The 14,241-nt window shown below is 33.3% G+C and overlaps 1 protein-coding gene across 1 annotated transcript; it reads left to right on the top strand.

Moving 5' to 3' along the window:
• Positions 1–1,682: 1,682 nt before the first annotated feature.
• On the top strand, positions 1,683–7,447 carry LOC106773612. The gene is made up of 5 exons (XM_014660330.2): positions 1,683–2,016; positions 2,315–2,427; positions 6,329–6,426; positions 6,697–6,876; positions 7,055–7,447. Exons 1-4 carry the CDS (start codon positions 1,830–1,832, stop codon positions 6,839–6,841), a joined length of 543 nt encoding a protein of 180 aa, XP_014515816.1. The 5' UTR covers positions 1,683–1,829; the 3' UTR covers positions 6,842–6,876; positions 7,055–7,447.
• Positions 7,448–14,241: the final 6,794 nt, after the last annotated feature.

The following is a 14,241-nucleotide window of genomic DNA, read 5'->3' as shown; positions in this document are numbered from 1 at the left end:
TAAATGATTTATTACAAATTTAAAATATAAAGATTCATTTCTTTTTATAGATACTACTAGTCCATCATTAATTTTAGTGATTACAGAAAATATTACATATCACAGCAGGGAGAAAAACCTTCCTATCATTCAAAGCAAGAGGAAAACATTTTTTTTATTTTCTACTTCGTTGAAGAGAAAACCAAAACTCCCATAATTTAAGTACCCTTGTGCTTCAGCCTTATTTTCTACTTAAAGCTACCTTTGTTGTTCAAGGCCTCAACACTACTATTTAGTTGCACTCTTGTCACACTTCAGAAAATGCACATTACTAGTTAAAATAAATGACAAGACATTATGACCCTTCATTTTTCAGGTTCTCATACATTTGGCTAAACTCAGTGTGTAACACCCAAAAAAAATTATAATAATTAAGAAGATAAATAATCGAAGTTAAGTAGATACTTTAAGTAAAAGATAAAAGAGTTTAATAATTATTTAATTACAAAGATATTAAACGTGGTTAGATATTATAAGATATATTAGATATTAAAAAATGAGAATTAAATATTTTAAAAATATTTATTTAGAAAGAGTTATTATATAAGGTATATTGATATATTAATTTAAAAGATTTTTTTTTTCTTTAAAAGGTTTTATATGAAAGAAAATATTTGGTGAAAAATTATTTAGAAGATATTAAGTAGATTTTGTTTGAAAGACATATAAATTGGTTATTATATAAGCGATTTATATACAATGGTTATTCCTTAAACAAATTTATTAAAAAGATATAAATTAATTATGTACGTGATTTTGGTGATATATAAGAGATTTAAAAAGATTTTCTAAGAAACAAAAAGTAGGAAAAAAGTTATATTGAGTTCTCTCTTAAGAACTTTGAAGAGGTTTTACTAATATTTAAGAACATTGCACAAGTTTTATTGATGTGAGTTTAACTATTCTTGTTATACAAATATTCTAATCACTTTTTATCTCAACACTAAACAAGTCGTCTAAACTGTTTAGTTGAACTAAACTAAAAATCAAGTGTTTTAATTCTTTTTAGGATGTACAACACAATCAGTGTTATATACAAATACATATTGATATTCTCAAATAGAGGATATGATATGAGAAAAACATACCTAGATAAAAATAAGTCTATGAATTAAACAAGAAAAATTAGAAATGAAATTAAAAAGACTAAAAATATAAAAGAGAAAAGAGGAGAAACTTATATTTTTGAAAATATGCCACTTCGATCACTTGTTTTTCGCAAGATAACACTCAAATTTAGATTAAAAGATAAAATTCTGTATCAAAGAAATAATATAATTGAAAGCAAAACATTCTTTATATTTAAATTTAAAGATGTATAAAGTGTATGTACGTATAATGTATCTAGTAAAATTAATAGATACAAAGGAAGTATGTGAGTTTTCATAATAAATATAAACTTTAATCATAATAAATTATAATTCAAAACAATATTTTTACTGACAAGTTTGTTGAAAAGTTATTTTAACATAATTAGTTTCCTTGTAAGTAATTAAATTTAGATTTTTGGTTAAAGAAGATTCAAAACTGGAAGGAAAAATACCTCGATAATATAATTAAAAAACACAAGTTTTCAGATTTAAAAAAATAGTTTACTTCTTTTGAATAGAGTTCATACGTGATATGATGGTATCAAACTTTTTAAGTAGAATTCCCTTGTTAATATTTGCAAACATTCTTTGGAAAGCCAAATTCTGAACTATTACTTCAATCATAACGTGTATCTTTGGCCGCACAGCTTCTTCCAATGTAAGAACTCTTCAAAACTGCAACTAACTCTCTACCCTAAGATGGATTGGCTTAGAAGCAGCTTTTCTAGGAGTTCAAGGAATAGCAAAACCCCAAATACCCAAACACAGTCTAACTCCAAACTGCAGCATCAACAACAAGAAGAAAGCGTATATGGGATTACCGAGGAACTCATCAACCACGTCAAGTCCTTCACCGTCGACACATTTAAGAATTTCCCTCTCAAAGGTTTCCCTCTAATGTTTGTACCCTAATTGAACAAAAATTGTGTGATTACAGGGCCCATTTTTTTAATTTTCAATTTTCGTTATTTTTCTTGTCTGTTTTACCATTCACCACAGTTGATGTATTTCTTTAATTGTCACACTAAGTAATCGTGATTATTGGTTGCTTGGAATTGGCAGCTGTAGTTTCGTATTCTTCTCAGAGAAACCCAATGTTGTTGCAGTGTTATTTTTGAGTTATCTATTTTTTTTTATTTGAAAAAAGAAATCTTCTTTTGTTCAATTTTGTTTTTTGGTTGCAGATGAAGATGAAGGCAGTTATTGGGTAGAAACTCAATCTTCTTCAAGCAAAGTTCGAAAGGATCTCTCCGATTGGCAAGAGAGACATGCAATCCTCGTTCTATCAAGAGTCAAGGTTTGTCTTTAACTATTCTTGTTTATTTGTGATGTTGAACACTTGAAGTATTAAACAGTAAAATTACTTGTGCTCGTTTGTATAAATAGAGGATCTTTCCTTCATTGGTATCCCAAATATTGCAAGGTTGATGACACTCCTTAATGTAATCTATAAAATCATGTATTTTGTATTTGTTTGCTTGCATGACATTGCCTAGTATCCATCCCGTTGATTAGTAGTCTTTTTTTTTCTTTTTCTGACGATTGAGTGGCCTATTCGAAGTGTAATCAAGTGGCCCCACTTAAAGGAGCAAAGCTCTGTCTGATCATGTTTCTTCTTTTCACGAAGGGAAACTATATTAGGAATAGACAATGACAATAAAAGTTGTATTCCACTAGATGATGTCTGTGGTGGGGAGCGGTCCATGTCAAGGATTTCAACTAGTTACATTGAAGGTCGAGTTTCTGGCAAAATCCTCCGTTTTCCCTAGCTTGGAACCATCATTTATGAGACCATAGTCTTTGTACAAATAGACTATTTTCCCATGTTGTCTTTAAAAGATTATAGCAGTCGTGGATCCTGCCAATCAACTTAAGGCCTTTCGGGCACAAATGTTGATATTAAAAGAATCAGACATGGTGTGATCCAAAATGTTTGTAGAGATCTTGTCTGATGCCATGTTGGATTGCTTTAGCACTTTGCCTGGCAGGAATGTATCCTTACACGTGGAATTGTCTAGTTTGTTCTTTAATTAGTTTGATGTGAATAAAGTAAAACCTCTCAAAATAGGAGATTTGTTTGACATCAAGTAGCAAATTGGTGAGTCTTTAAAGGACTGCATGGCTAGATAAGGAAATGTTCATGGATGTGTTTGTAAGGACTCCAAGCAAGCCCATTCAACAAATCACTTATATAGCGAAAGGTGGAGACTCATAGCTGAGGAAGTGATGGCCCCCCAAAAGAACAATGAACGGGTTAAGCCTACAACCTCCAAAAAGGCTCCCACTTTCCTGACAGAACTAAGTGATTGTTTTCCTGCTACCTGGCAATTTTTGTTCACTATTATGAATGATCCAGTGTAAATAATTAAACTAGAACCGAGAAAAATAGAATGAAAATTGAATAAATTTCTTTCACTTATGATTGTTGGTTGACTGTAAATGCTGTAGTCATCAATTAAGACGATTGTGTGCAAAATTAAGCCAATTTAGATTTAGCAGCTTTAAACATGATAAATTATTAATGCAACATTATACAGGACCTTGGTGAAGACTTTTACTAGTTGGAGCCTCGTAAGAACATTTGTAGTAGCTAAAAGACCACCCCTGTCTAACTTTTCTTGAACAAAGTTCGTCAATCTCTCTTTGTTTTCTCCTGTCCTCTCCTGTTGAGTTGGGTTATGGACAATTCTAATAGTTGAACTGTTGTCGCAAAGGCTCATTGTCTGCCTCTCATACTTTACTTTGAGGTCATCAAGAATAATCTTCATTTATAATCCTCCACACATGTTGGGTTGCATAGCTCTAAATTTTGCTTGTGCTCTAGATTGAACATCTAGTTACAATATCCAGAAGTGACTTTCCTATCGACGACTGACTTGAAACAGTCTGCATCTGTATATATCTCGATGGAGGACAATGTTCTTGCTATACTGAATAGCGATTTCCCGAGACTTGCCTTCAAATATTGGAGGATTCTATCAACTGCCTATTGTTTGCTTTCTTGGGGTCATGTATAAAATTACAGACCACACTACCAACATAGGCAGATAGAAGATCAGTATATACAACTGGCTACGTAGGATATCTTATAGATATCTTCCTTTCCTCAAGGCTATTGTGTGATTTCTGTAACTTTTGTCAATTTTATTTTCACGGACACTTACCTCTGGGTTAACACATTAACCCCTAATTAACTATTTAATATCCTAATTGTACTAACCATCCCTCATTCTTATACGTACATGTGATTGCCCAAGTATTTGAATGCTAAATTTTTATATACTTTCTTGTTTAGAAAATATTTTATTTAAGAAATTAAATGAAAAGGGTATTGCCTATTTCCATGCTTGATACATTACAATCGAGTCACAATTACCAGAGTTCTTGTGGGTATATCAATAGGAATTTATATATATTGTCATCTTTGATTAGGTTACTGTATGTATATTAATGTTCCAAAGTGATTAATTTTTTGTTATTATTTGTCGATAGCTATTAGTGCTAGGCACCAACAAAGACTTCAATTTATTGTCACACATCATATGCTATGGATAAACTTCTCACAAGATTTTTTCACAAAGGTATATAAATACATATATACATATACATATACACATACATATCACATATATATGTATATACATAAATACACACATACATATATGATAGAATAGGAATTATTCTCCTGGAATTAAGCCAATTGTTTGCCTGTATATCACGAGTCTCTATGATCCAAACTTCACCTCCTTGTGTTTGATAGTTGTGCACTTCTTCTCTTTTACATATCGCTTCACACTCCAAGGCTCTCCTTGCTTCCAATTGTCGTCGCTCCTTTGATCTTCACCAACAACCTGCTTCTGCACCTTCACTCCCTTTCTTCAACCACTCGTGGGCTGCTCGTCCTCTTCTAGCAGCTGTGAGCCACCCCTCCCTTCATTCTCCTTTCCACACGTCATTCCTGGCTCTAACAACCCTACACCGCCACCTGACAACCCAACGACTGCCTCTTTTATTTTTATTCACTGGTGCCCCATAGTTGATGCCATGTCTTCAACCAATTTCGATCCTGGCTCCTCACCAGTCATTGTGGTTCCTCTGCCAAAGTCCTCCTCGGGTAAACCTAAATTTCACATCAATAATATCAAAAGTAGCATCCCTTTTGTGTTGGACATGGAGAAGGACCATTATGTTATGGAGAAGGAACGTCTGGCTCCAACTGATGTTGATCATGAGCAGTGGACAACACTTAATTCTATTGTACTTTAGTGGATCTATTCTGTCATCTCTTTTGATGTCACCGCTAATGTCATGGAGAAAGGCTCCATGGCTATGGCTAATTGGAATTGTTTAGGTGCAATTATTTAGGTCAACCATATTTCCCATGTTGCTTTAGAGTAGATTTCTCTTCCGCTTGCATTGATGAATTTTCGAATGTTTTGCATACTGTCAGTGTCTCAAACAACTCTTTGATTAGTTGACGAATGTTGGTGCTCCTATCAGTAGTCATTGTTTAGTATCATATCTTGTTTTTGGTTTGTCTGAGCCCTTTCATGGTGTAGTCACCCTGATTTGTAAGCAACCCTTTCTATGTAAACTGGCTAAAATAGTTTTTTAAGGCTAAATATCACTTTTAGTCTTTCATGTTGGTATTCTTACGTTGAGTTTTAAAAGTCTGGATTTGGTACTTAATGCTTTCAAAAAGGTTCATTTTTATTCTCTTTACCTATAAAGTTAAATATGTTATTAGAGTTAGCTAAGGTGTCCTTTATCAGAGTTTTAAAAGTCTCATTTGGTACTTTATGTTTTTAAAAAGGTTCATTTGCATAATTTATGATTTAAAAAAGTTTCATTTTGGTCATGTTTAATTAAAACGTTAAATAGGTTAATAGATACGTTAGTCAACTTTGTTAATCTATTTAACATTTTTGTTAAAAAACTAAAATAATATTTAATTGACTCTTTTAAAACTTACTGTACCAAAACGAAAAAAAATGTCAAAATATGAAGAACTAAAAGTAAGATTTTGCTGTTTTTTAACAATCTGTGGTGGCAGTGTTGATGGCTTATATTACTAACTTTTGATTTGACTTTATTCAAAACAATATTAATATATATAATGTTATAGTTGGATGAGGGAAGGATAAACAAAGCCATTCAATTAGTACCCATAAATAATTATGATTTTTGTTATATTCCAGGAGATATCTCAATTGAGATATGCACTGTGTCCACGCCATTTGAAGGAAAATCAATTCTGGAAAATTTACTTTAAGCTTACCAGAAGCCATGTTCTCGAGTAAGTCATACAAATTCTTGCAAATTCTTCTATGATTATTTGCGAATGAGTAAAACTGAATTACTTTGAAGTTTTGACTACTTATTTTGTAGATAGTAGCTGCATTGAGAATTTTGCTATCTTTGTTCCACTCTACCCCATATTTTGTGCATGCACACATTCACAATGCCTATCACGTATTCATGGATACCAAATTAACAAAAAGAGGGGGTAAAATGTCCAATTCATGCTTTTTGATTAAATATGACTCCCTTCACTGCTGCTAATCAGATATGAGCTTCGCCACATAAAACAGGAGAAACTGAAGCGGATGGCAATGGAAGATGAGAAATCTTCAGTTAACAACTCGTATGAAGTTGAAATGGCAGAGGCAAAGGATATCAACTTTGTTGAGCCTCTACCACCCGCTGAATGAAACTCTGATATTTGTTGATGGAATGAATAGAACAGGTATTAAACTATTAACTTGTTTAGCATTGAAGGGTCTTTAATAAATAGTGTTGCAAGTTTGAAAATGCATTTCTTCAGCTGATATTAACATATTGTTCTGAAGTTAGTCTTATTTGCTGTCAATTTGTATCTTTTGACGTTGCTCCTTGATTCCTAACATAATTTTACTGACTAATAGTGCGAAATCCTTGGAAACTTCTGATGATGGTTCTTTGTTATGGAGGCAAGCTATTTCTTTAACTTCAAGTTTCAGATACCGGACAATCAAATCAAGGATCTGAAAAATTGACAAATGAATCACACATAGTCTGTGTTTCTGATGTCTCCTCATTCTTCAAGATGATATAAGTACAAAATCTATTTGGATGGATGAAGTTATAACCACTTTGCCTATGACGTTAATGTTCAATATAAATGTCGAGAATTGTCTTTTTACAATGTTTATTTAGTAGCTTCATCAATTGTCTAGTGTTGTGACGTTGAGATCATAAAACTATTCCAGGAAACACTTTCTTCAAACTGCTCTTAACAATATATTCTTGATGAACCAATATTAGAGTGTTTTTTTTTTTATTATTATTGGCAATGTTAGTTAGTATTTGTTAGTGGGAGGAATTAAATCCACAATCTCTCTCTCCCTTTTCCAAATTCATCAAACCAATTTTATATTTTTCAAGTGCTAGTGGGGAAAGTTGAACTCATAATTTCTCTCACCTTTCCTTTTAATTTACCATCAAACCAATCTTATATCTCCATTAGGGGTTCTTATTGATTGGGAAGGATATTATCGTATGGATTTTTTTCTAATGTAAAGGGTTTGCATTTAGATTATTGGCAAAACTTGTTGGGAGTTGCCCATAAAACTCTTCCACTTTGGGTTGGTGGTTTGGGTGTGTATATACCCATCATCTTACCCTCGTCATCAAAATATTTGTTGTACGATATGGAGGGTGTGTTTTTATTTATGCCTGATGGTTCATATAGGTAAGGTACAAAATATTTAAAGAAGAATACAAGAATGTGATAAAATGAAATGAAGGAAAGTTTTCCTATCCTATTACTATTATATGGTTTATACAATGGAGAATGTTGTTGCACCAAATGTTGTTGCATCATATTTATTTATTACACCAAATGTAGTCCTTCAGTGGAGTTAGTTATTTTTTTTTTTTGGTTTGCATTTCTCTTGTTTTCTTGTCATTTGTCCTATTCGTCATTGTTTAAGGTATGAAAGTCAGATGGAAGTGAAGTATAATTCCCACAAGAAATGTTGGTTTCATCTAATCCTTGTATTGGACTAATACTTGAGGGACATGTTGTTTCTAATGATGGTTCAAGATTGCATAACCTCACTTGGTTAGATTATAGAACCCAACTCAATAGACATGTATGGTATTGCAATGTATTTTTGATCATGAACACCTTTAATAGCTTCAATAAGGACACAAAAAAAGCTGGGTGCATTTTTCCAGTTAGTGGCAATAAAAATTTCTATGCAGTTGGTCATACGTTTTTTGCTCTATTGGAAAAGGTCCATTATCTCACACTCAACTTCTAATTTATTTCGAAGGGCCACTGAGTCCTTCGTATATGGCTTCAATTTGACAAAAGCCATATCTCCCACTTTGAACTGTAAAGGAACACTTTTCTTATCAACGTACTCTAATGTTTGAGCTTCCAATCAATTGTTCTTCAATTGGCTAAGGACAAAGTCACGTTGTAGCAATTCCTGCAGTGAGATAGGGTCTATATAGTCTAGTGTATACTTTGATAAAGCAAGTAGGTCATGATCATAACCTGCAATAAATTGTCATACCAGTGCAATGAAGTATTATACAGTACGTATCCCAGGAGAACAATATTAATGGATGTCTCAACCACTTGCTGAGTGGAATAATTAGTTTTAAAAGGAGCAAAATATTCATATTTGGTCAATTTGTCAAATGAAAGAGGCAATTAAACTATGAAATCCATAACCAAATCTTCCCTATATTTGCTACATATTTGGAAGTGGTTGAAGCAACCCCATATGTAGAGAAGCTGAAGCTTTAGCTTGTTGACAAGTCACACATTGTTGATCAAAGTTTTTAATATCGTTGTGCATGGTGTGTGCCTTGGATGCATAAGATCATTAGCTTAAATGAAGTTGGGTAAGAACGAAGAGTAGCTCTCAATTCTTGGATGATAATCAAATTTGAAACATTCGAAATTACAAATCGACAAGATTATCTTTGTTAGGTTTGTATTCTATAGTGAAATCATACCCCAAAAGTTTATGCAACCAAGCTTCTTGTTCTAGTGTTTGAATAACTTGATTTGTCAGACATTTTAAAACACATTCATGTAAACAAATGGTGCCTAAATTATGAACTCTTTTGATCAGTAATCCATAACTACAACTTTTTCAAAAATTGTATGACCTAAGTAATTACCACTTTGAACCACAACAAAAAATTAGATAGCTTTGCAAATAAATGATTTTGGCCCCCATAGTTGGAAAAGTTCTCCCCAATGTTGTAAAAACATTGTAGTAAGAAATATAAGGGCCTAAAGAAATATACGAACATGTCTTTGTACCAATCCTTGTGCCATTATTTAATTTCCATTTCCCAATATCACCTGAAAACTTGGGAACTAATTCAATTGTAACCGAAGATGATGAGCAAGGCGTAGCTGAATGAAATTGTCAAAGTTAACGCAATCCAACAATATTTTTGTACTATGATACTATTAGTAAATTCCTGAAATGTCATATTCCCCAACCAAAAGGAGCCTTGGAGTGCATTATAATACATGATATTCTAATGGGGGTGCACCATTATCAAAAGAAGGTGGATCAAGTAGTTTAGGGTTTGATTGTAGATCATCCATAATAAGTTCATGAAGGGGTTAAAAATAAATTTAGAACTTTTAGGCTTCTTAATTTCTTTTCTTGTAATTTAAATTTAATTTTTTTTAATTTCTTGTATTAGGCCTTTATTGAGTCTTATATTTTTGTTTTCTATACATTTTTGTAATTACAGACTCCTTAGACATTAGTTTTTATTAGTTTTCTTTTTCTTATAAATGGCTTATTAGATGAGCCTTAGTGGATGTGCATGTTGTGCTGATCCATGGTATAAATAGGCTCATGAACTTTTGTAAGAGGAAGAATCATTTTGTAAAAGTGAAGCTTTTTGCTCTGAGTGAAATTGCCTTTAAGTTCATTAGAAGTTTTGAATTCTTATTTTTGAATTTTCAATACAAAGTGATGAAATTTCCTTGACTTCTCGATTAAGATTGTGACATTTTGAGCGTCTTAGTCTTAATTGTGTCATTTTTTTCGTCTTGTTTTTATCTTTTTTTTTAGTCAATTAGTGGAAACTGTTGGTATCAATCTGTTCTTTCTAATCCGAAGTTATATTTTTGTCAAGACGATGTGACAATTTTCATTAGAAGAACTGAATCATTGTAATCTAGTGGCCCAAAATTCTTAAGCAACTTGACTCAACGGAACTGGTTTTAAGTGGCACTAATTTTCTCTCAATGGTTGATTCATTGAATTGATAACTTTATTCAAACAGGTTAAGTAGTTGCAGTCATTGAATTTGATGTGAAGAAATTAAGCAACCGTGTCAATTTGAATATTAAATCAAGCATCTAACTGAAATTGTTTGGATTGAAAATTAATTTCCGGTGCAGAACTTGTTATAAACTTTCTAGATCAAAATTTGTGAGTTTCTATCCTAAGTTCTTTTTAGGTTAAAACCACTTTGGCGTCCCTGTTTTCGTTATGTTTTTCCAATTGGGTCCCCGTCTTTTAAAAACTCTCAATTAAGTCCCTTTAAGTATTAATTTGAAACCAATTAACCCTTCCCGTTAAAAATCGTTAACGGTGTTAAACTATTGCAGATGTGTTGATTGACGTGGTAGACGTTCTACTGATTTGCGACATTTGGCACTGTTGAATGAAACGTGTCATTTTTTCCATTCATTAAGATTTGTAATTATATTTATAATTGAGTAATTAGGAGAATCATGAAATCGTGATTGAGCTTAAGTTCTGAAGTGGAGAACCCAGATCGAGGTATTTAAGGTTCTTTTGAGTTGAAGCTTGGGTTGCACTTGAAGAGGGAAGTTCCAAACTACAAGACGCAACGATGTCCATGGCGCATTCTTGTTCCTCTTCAACTTGCAATGACTGTGGAAGGAAGCATATGCGTTCTGTTAGCTCTCGTGGAGATGCATCGCTGATCTNCCATTGTGGAGAGAAGACTGTGTTGAGGACTGCAAGAACCACCAAGAATCGAGGGAAACAGTTCTGGGGTTGCCCTAGGTATAAGCTGGGGAGTGAAAATGGATGCAACTTCTTCANATGGTTNAGTGATTGGGGAGTTGAAGAAAGTATTAGCTGTGAGCTTTTGGAAGCAAATGACGTGAGGTTGGGGAAGACTTTTGAAAAGCAAGGTGTTAAGCAGATGTCTGATGTGGAGAAGGCTGTGGTGGGTCTTCAAAGAGAGATGAAATATTTGGTTGTGGTTGTTAGTGTTCTATTTGTAATGAACACGATTTTAATTGCAATGATGATAGGAAGGGCTTGATGATGTATGTAGTTGTAGGTTGTTGTCATGTTGATGTAGTTAGGATTGGTTTGTTTTGTTATGAGTTGCAGGATTTGGTCATGTTATTGTAGTTAGGTGGTCTGTGATGGTGGTCATGTTATCCTAGTTAGGTGGTCTGTTATGTTATTGTAGTTTTGTGCTCGGAAGATATAGTGCTTCAGATGTTTAATGTAGTGGACCAGATGTTTAATGTATGGTTGTTATCTTTAATGAAAATGGTATTTTGGAAAGCATGTGTTGGCAACCTCCATCTCACCATCACTTTCATGTGTTGAACTCCAATCACCAACTTCTACATCATCCATCTGACCATCCTGTGGTTGTATCCTCTCAGCCTCAACTTCAACTTCACATGGTTGTACCGTATCAACCTCAACACTATCAGGCTGCACCTCAATACCATCTACTTCCTCTCCCCTATTAACCTCAGTACTAGGAGACTCAAGTTCAACTTCAACTTCTTCTGCCCTATTAACCTCTGCCATCTGAACATAATCTTCATCAACCTCAGTACCAGCAACATCCCCAGCAAGATCCCCACCCTGACCATCTGGTGAGACAGCAGCCTCACCATGAACTTCCTCTGCCTGCCCGACAACCACTTCCTCCTCAGTTACCCCCTCATCACCTACCCTTTCATCAGCTATCCCCTCATCAGTTATCCTCTCACCATCACCAGCTACATCCTCACCTTCTTCATCAACGTTAAACTCAATCATGTGAATGACTTCAGCCTCAGACACATTGTGCACTACATACATATGAACTCGTCCATTTAAGTGAGCTAAAGTGACCATTTGCATGGCACCTACGTCATCAGTCAGTGCTTCTAGCCTATCATCTAAGATAGGACCACAACCAACAGAGTACCACAACTCTTTAAAACCATCGTACCCTAGACTTTTTACTACACTCACTACCACAAAAAAACTCCATACGTCAGGATCAAATACAAATGTCTCAATTAGCCCTTCATACTTTAAGCATCCCTCATTCACGAACTTTCTCCCATGATGAATAACTACTTCGATATGGTCCATCACTCACAACACCGTAACCGTAAACAATATGCTACACCTACCAATAACCATAAAAGGACAAAAGACACCGATTAATAAAGTGATAACGACAACAGGATCTAAGTATAACTATGGGGGACATGGGGGACCACAACCGCAAAGACAATACAACAAATTTTCAGACAACCCATACCCCACATATAAAAAAGCCATCCCTACATAACAATACGAACTATCACAATCAAATATTAAACTACAGTCTCAGCAGATTCAAGAGAAACCACAACAATCAAGACATTAAAAAAGGCATCCCCATAAAACAACTTTTTACAACTCATCAAGATATTACATAAAGGCATTCCCAAATAATCAACATATTAAAAAACCCATCCCCAATTAACTAACTTACCTTCCACCAATTTCAAGAGAAACGACTACACCAAAACGCAGAACGAAGTCGCGATTCAACTTAAAGTAAGGAATGACGAAGCTGCAATGACTGATTCACGTATGATTTGTCTGAAACTTGTGATGTGTATGAACTTGCGATGCACTCCTCTGAAGCTTGTATCAGTCCCAGAACCCAATTGCTTTTCGATGTTCCAGAACCCTAATTCCCCTTTTCATTTAAGTGAACCCCGTAATGCCCTTTTTTAATTAACTGAACCCTAAATCCCTTTTTCAATTAACTGAAACCTAATTCCCCTTTTTAATTTCAGTTTATAACTAATTGATCATTACCATTTTTTAATATTTCATTAAAAGGCCACGTATCCACTCAATTTATTGACACGTTTCACTACATACTTAAACCACTACCACGTCAGCCAACACATCTGCAATAGTTTAACACCGTTAACGATTTTTAATGGAAAGGGTTAATTGGTTTCAAATTAACACTTAAAGGGACTTAATTGGGAGTTTTTAAAAGATGGGGACCCAATTGGGAAAACATAACGAAAACAGGGACGCCAAAGTGGTTTTAACCTTCTTTTTATTTAAGTCTGTCTTTTATATCTATGTTAAAAAGCCATAGATTGAATTTTGAGATTACAAAATTAAGGACTATGTATTAATATCTATGTTTTCAGAATTTCTTTAAATATGAGTTGAAGTCTTGAGAAATTAAAAGTACAAACTAAGTAAACTACTTAAGAGTGGGTGGATGGCTTAGCTTTCATCAATCTCAAGTATAATAAGAAAATTAAAAAAAAAAAAAAAAACAGAACTTGTGTATGTTTTATAATTATTTTGAGACATAAATTTGTTTTTAATTGAGATTTTTGTTGCATGTTCAAATGAGTTTTATTACTTTTTATTAGCATCGATTCATTTCTTACAATTTTATGTTTTTAATCGTTTCCATTGTTTTGTTTTACACTTAGTGATAATTCTATACATTTTTTAGTTTGCTTTTGTATTTTAAAGTGCTTTTATTTTTAAATTCTTAATTTTGTATTATTTCAGTTTGTCTTTAAAATTTACCTATACTTTTTATTTTCTTAAATTTAGGCTTATTAAAAGAAGCTTAAATCTATGAGTAAATATGTGAAAACGATTCAAAATCCCTGCGTTAATTTGACTCACCGTATATTGAAAAATTAAAGAAAAAAATATTATGGATTGAAACAGGTTAAGCTCCCTTAATCTAAGAGTCTTTTTATGGACAAAATATAATTATTTATATTTATATAATGAAACACTTGAGGTACTCCAATTCATTTAAAAAAAAATTTAATTTTATC

Source organism: Vigna radiata, chromosome 9, assembly GCF_000741045.1.
Source record: "Vigna radiata var. radiata cultivar VC1973A chromosome 9, Vradiata_ver6, whole genome shotgun sequence".
NCBI classification, from domain to species: domain Eukaryota; kingdom Viridiplantae; phylum Streptophyta; class Magnoliopsida; order Fabales; family Fabaceae; genus Vigna; species Vigna radiata.
The sequence above is the reverse complement of the archived record's forward strand: the minus strand, read 5'-3'. Positions and strand labels throughout refer to the sequence as shown.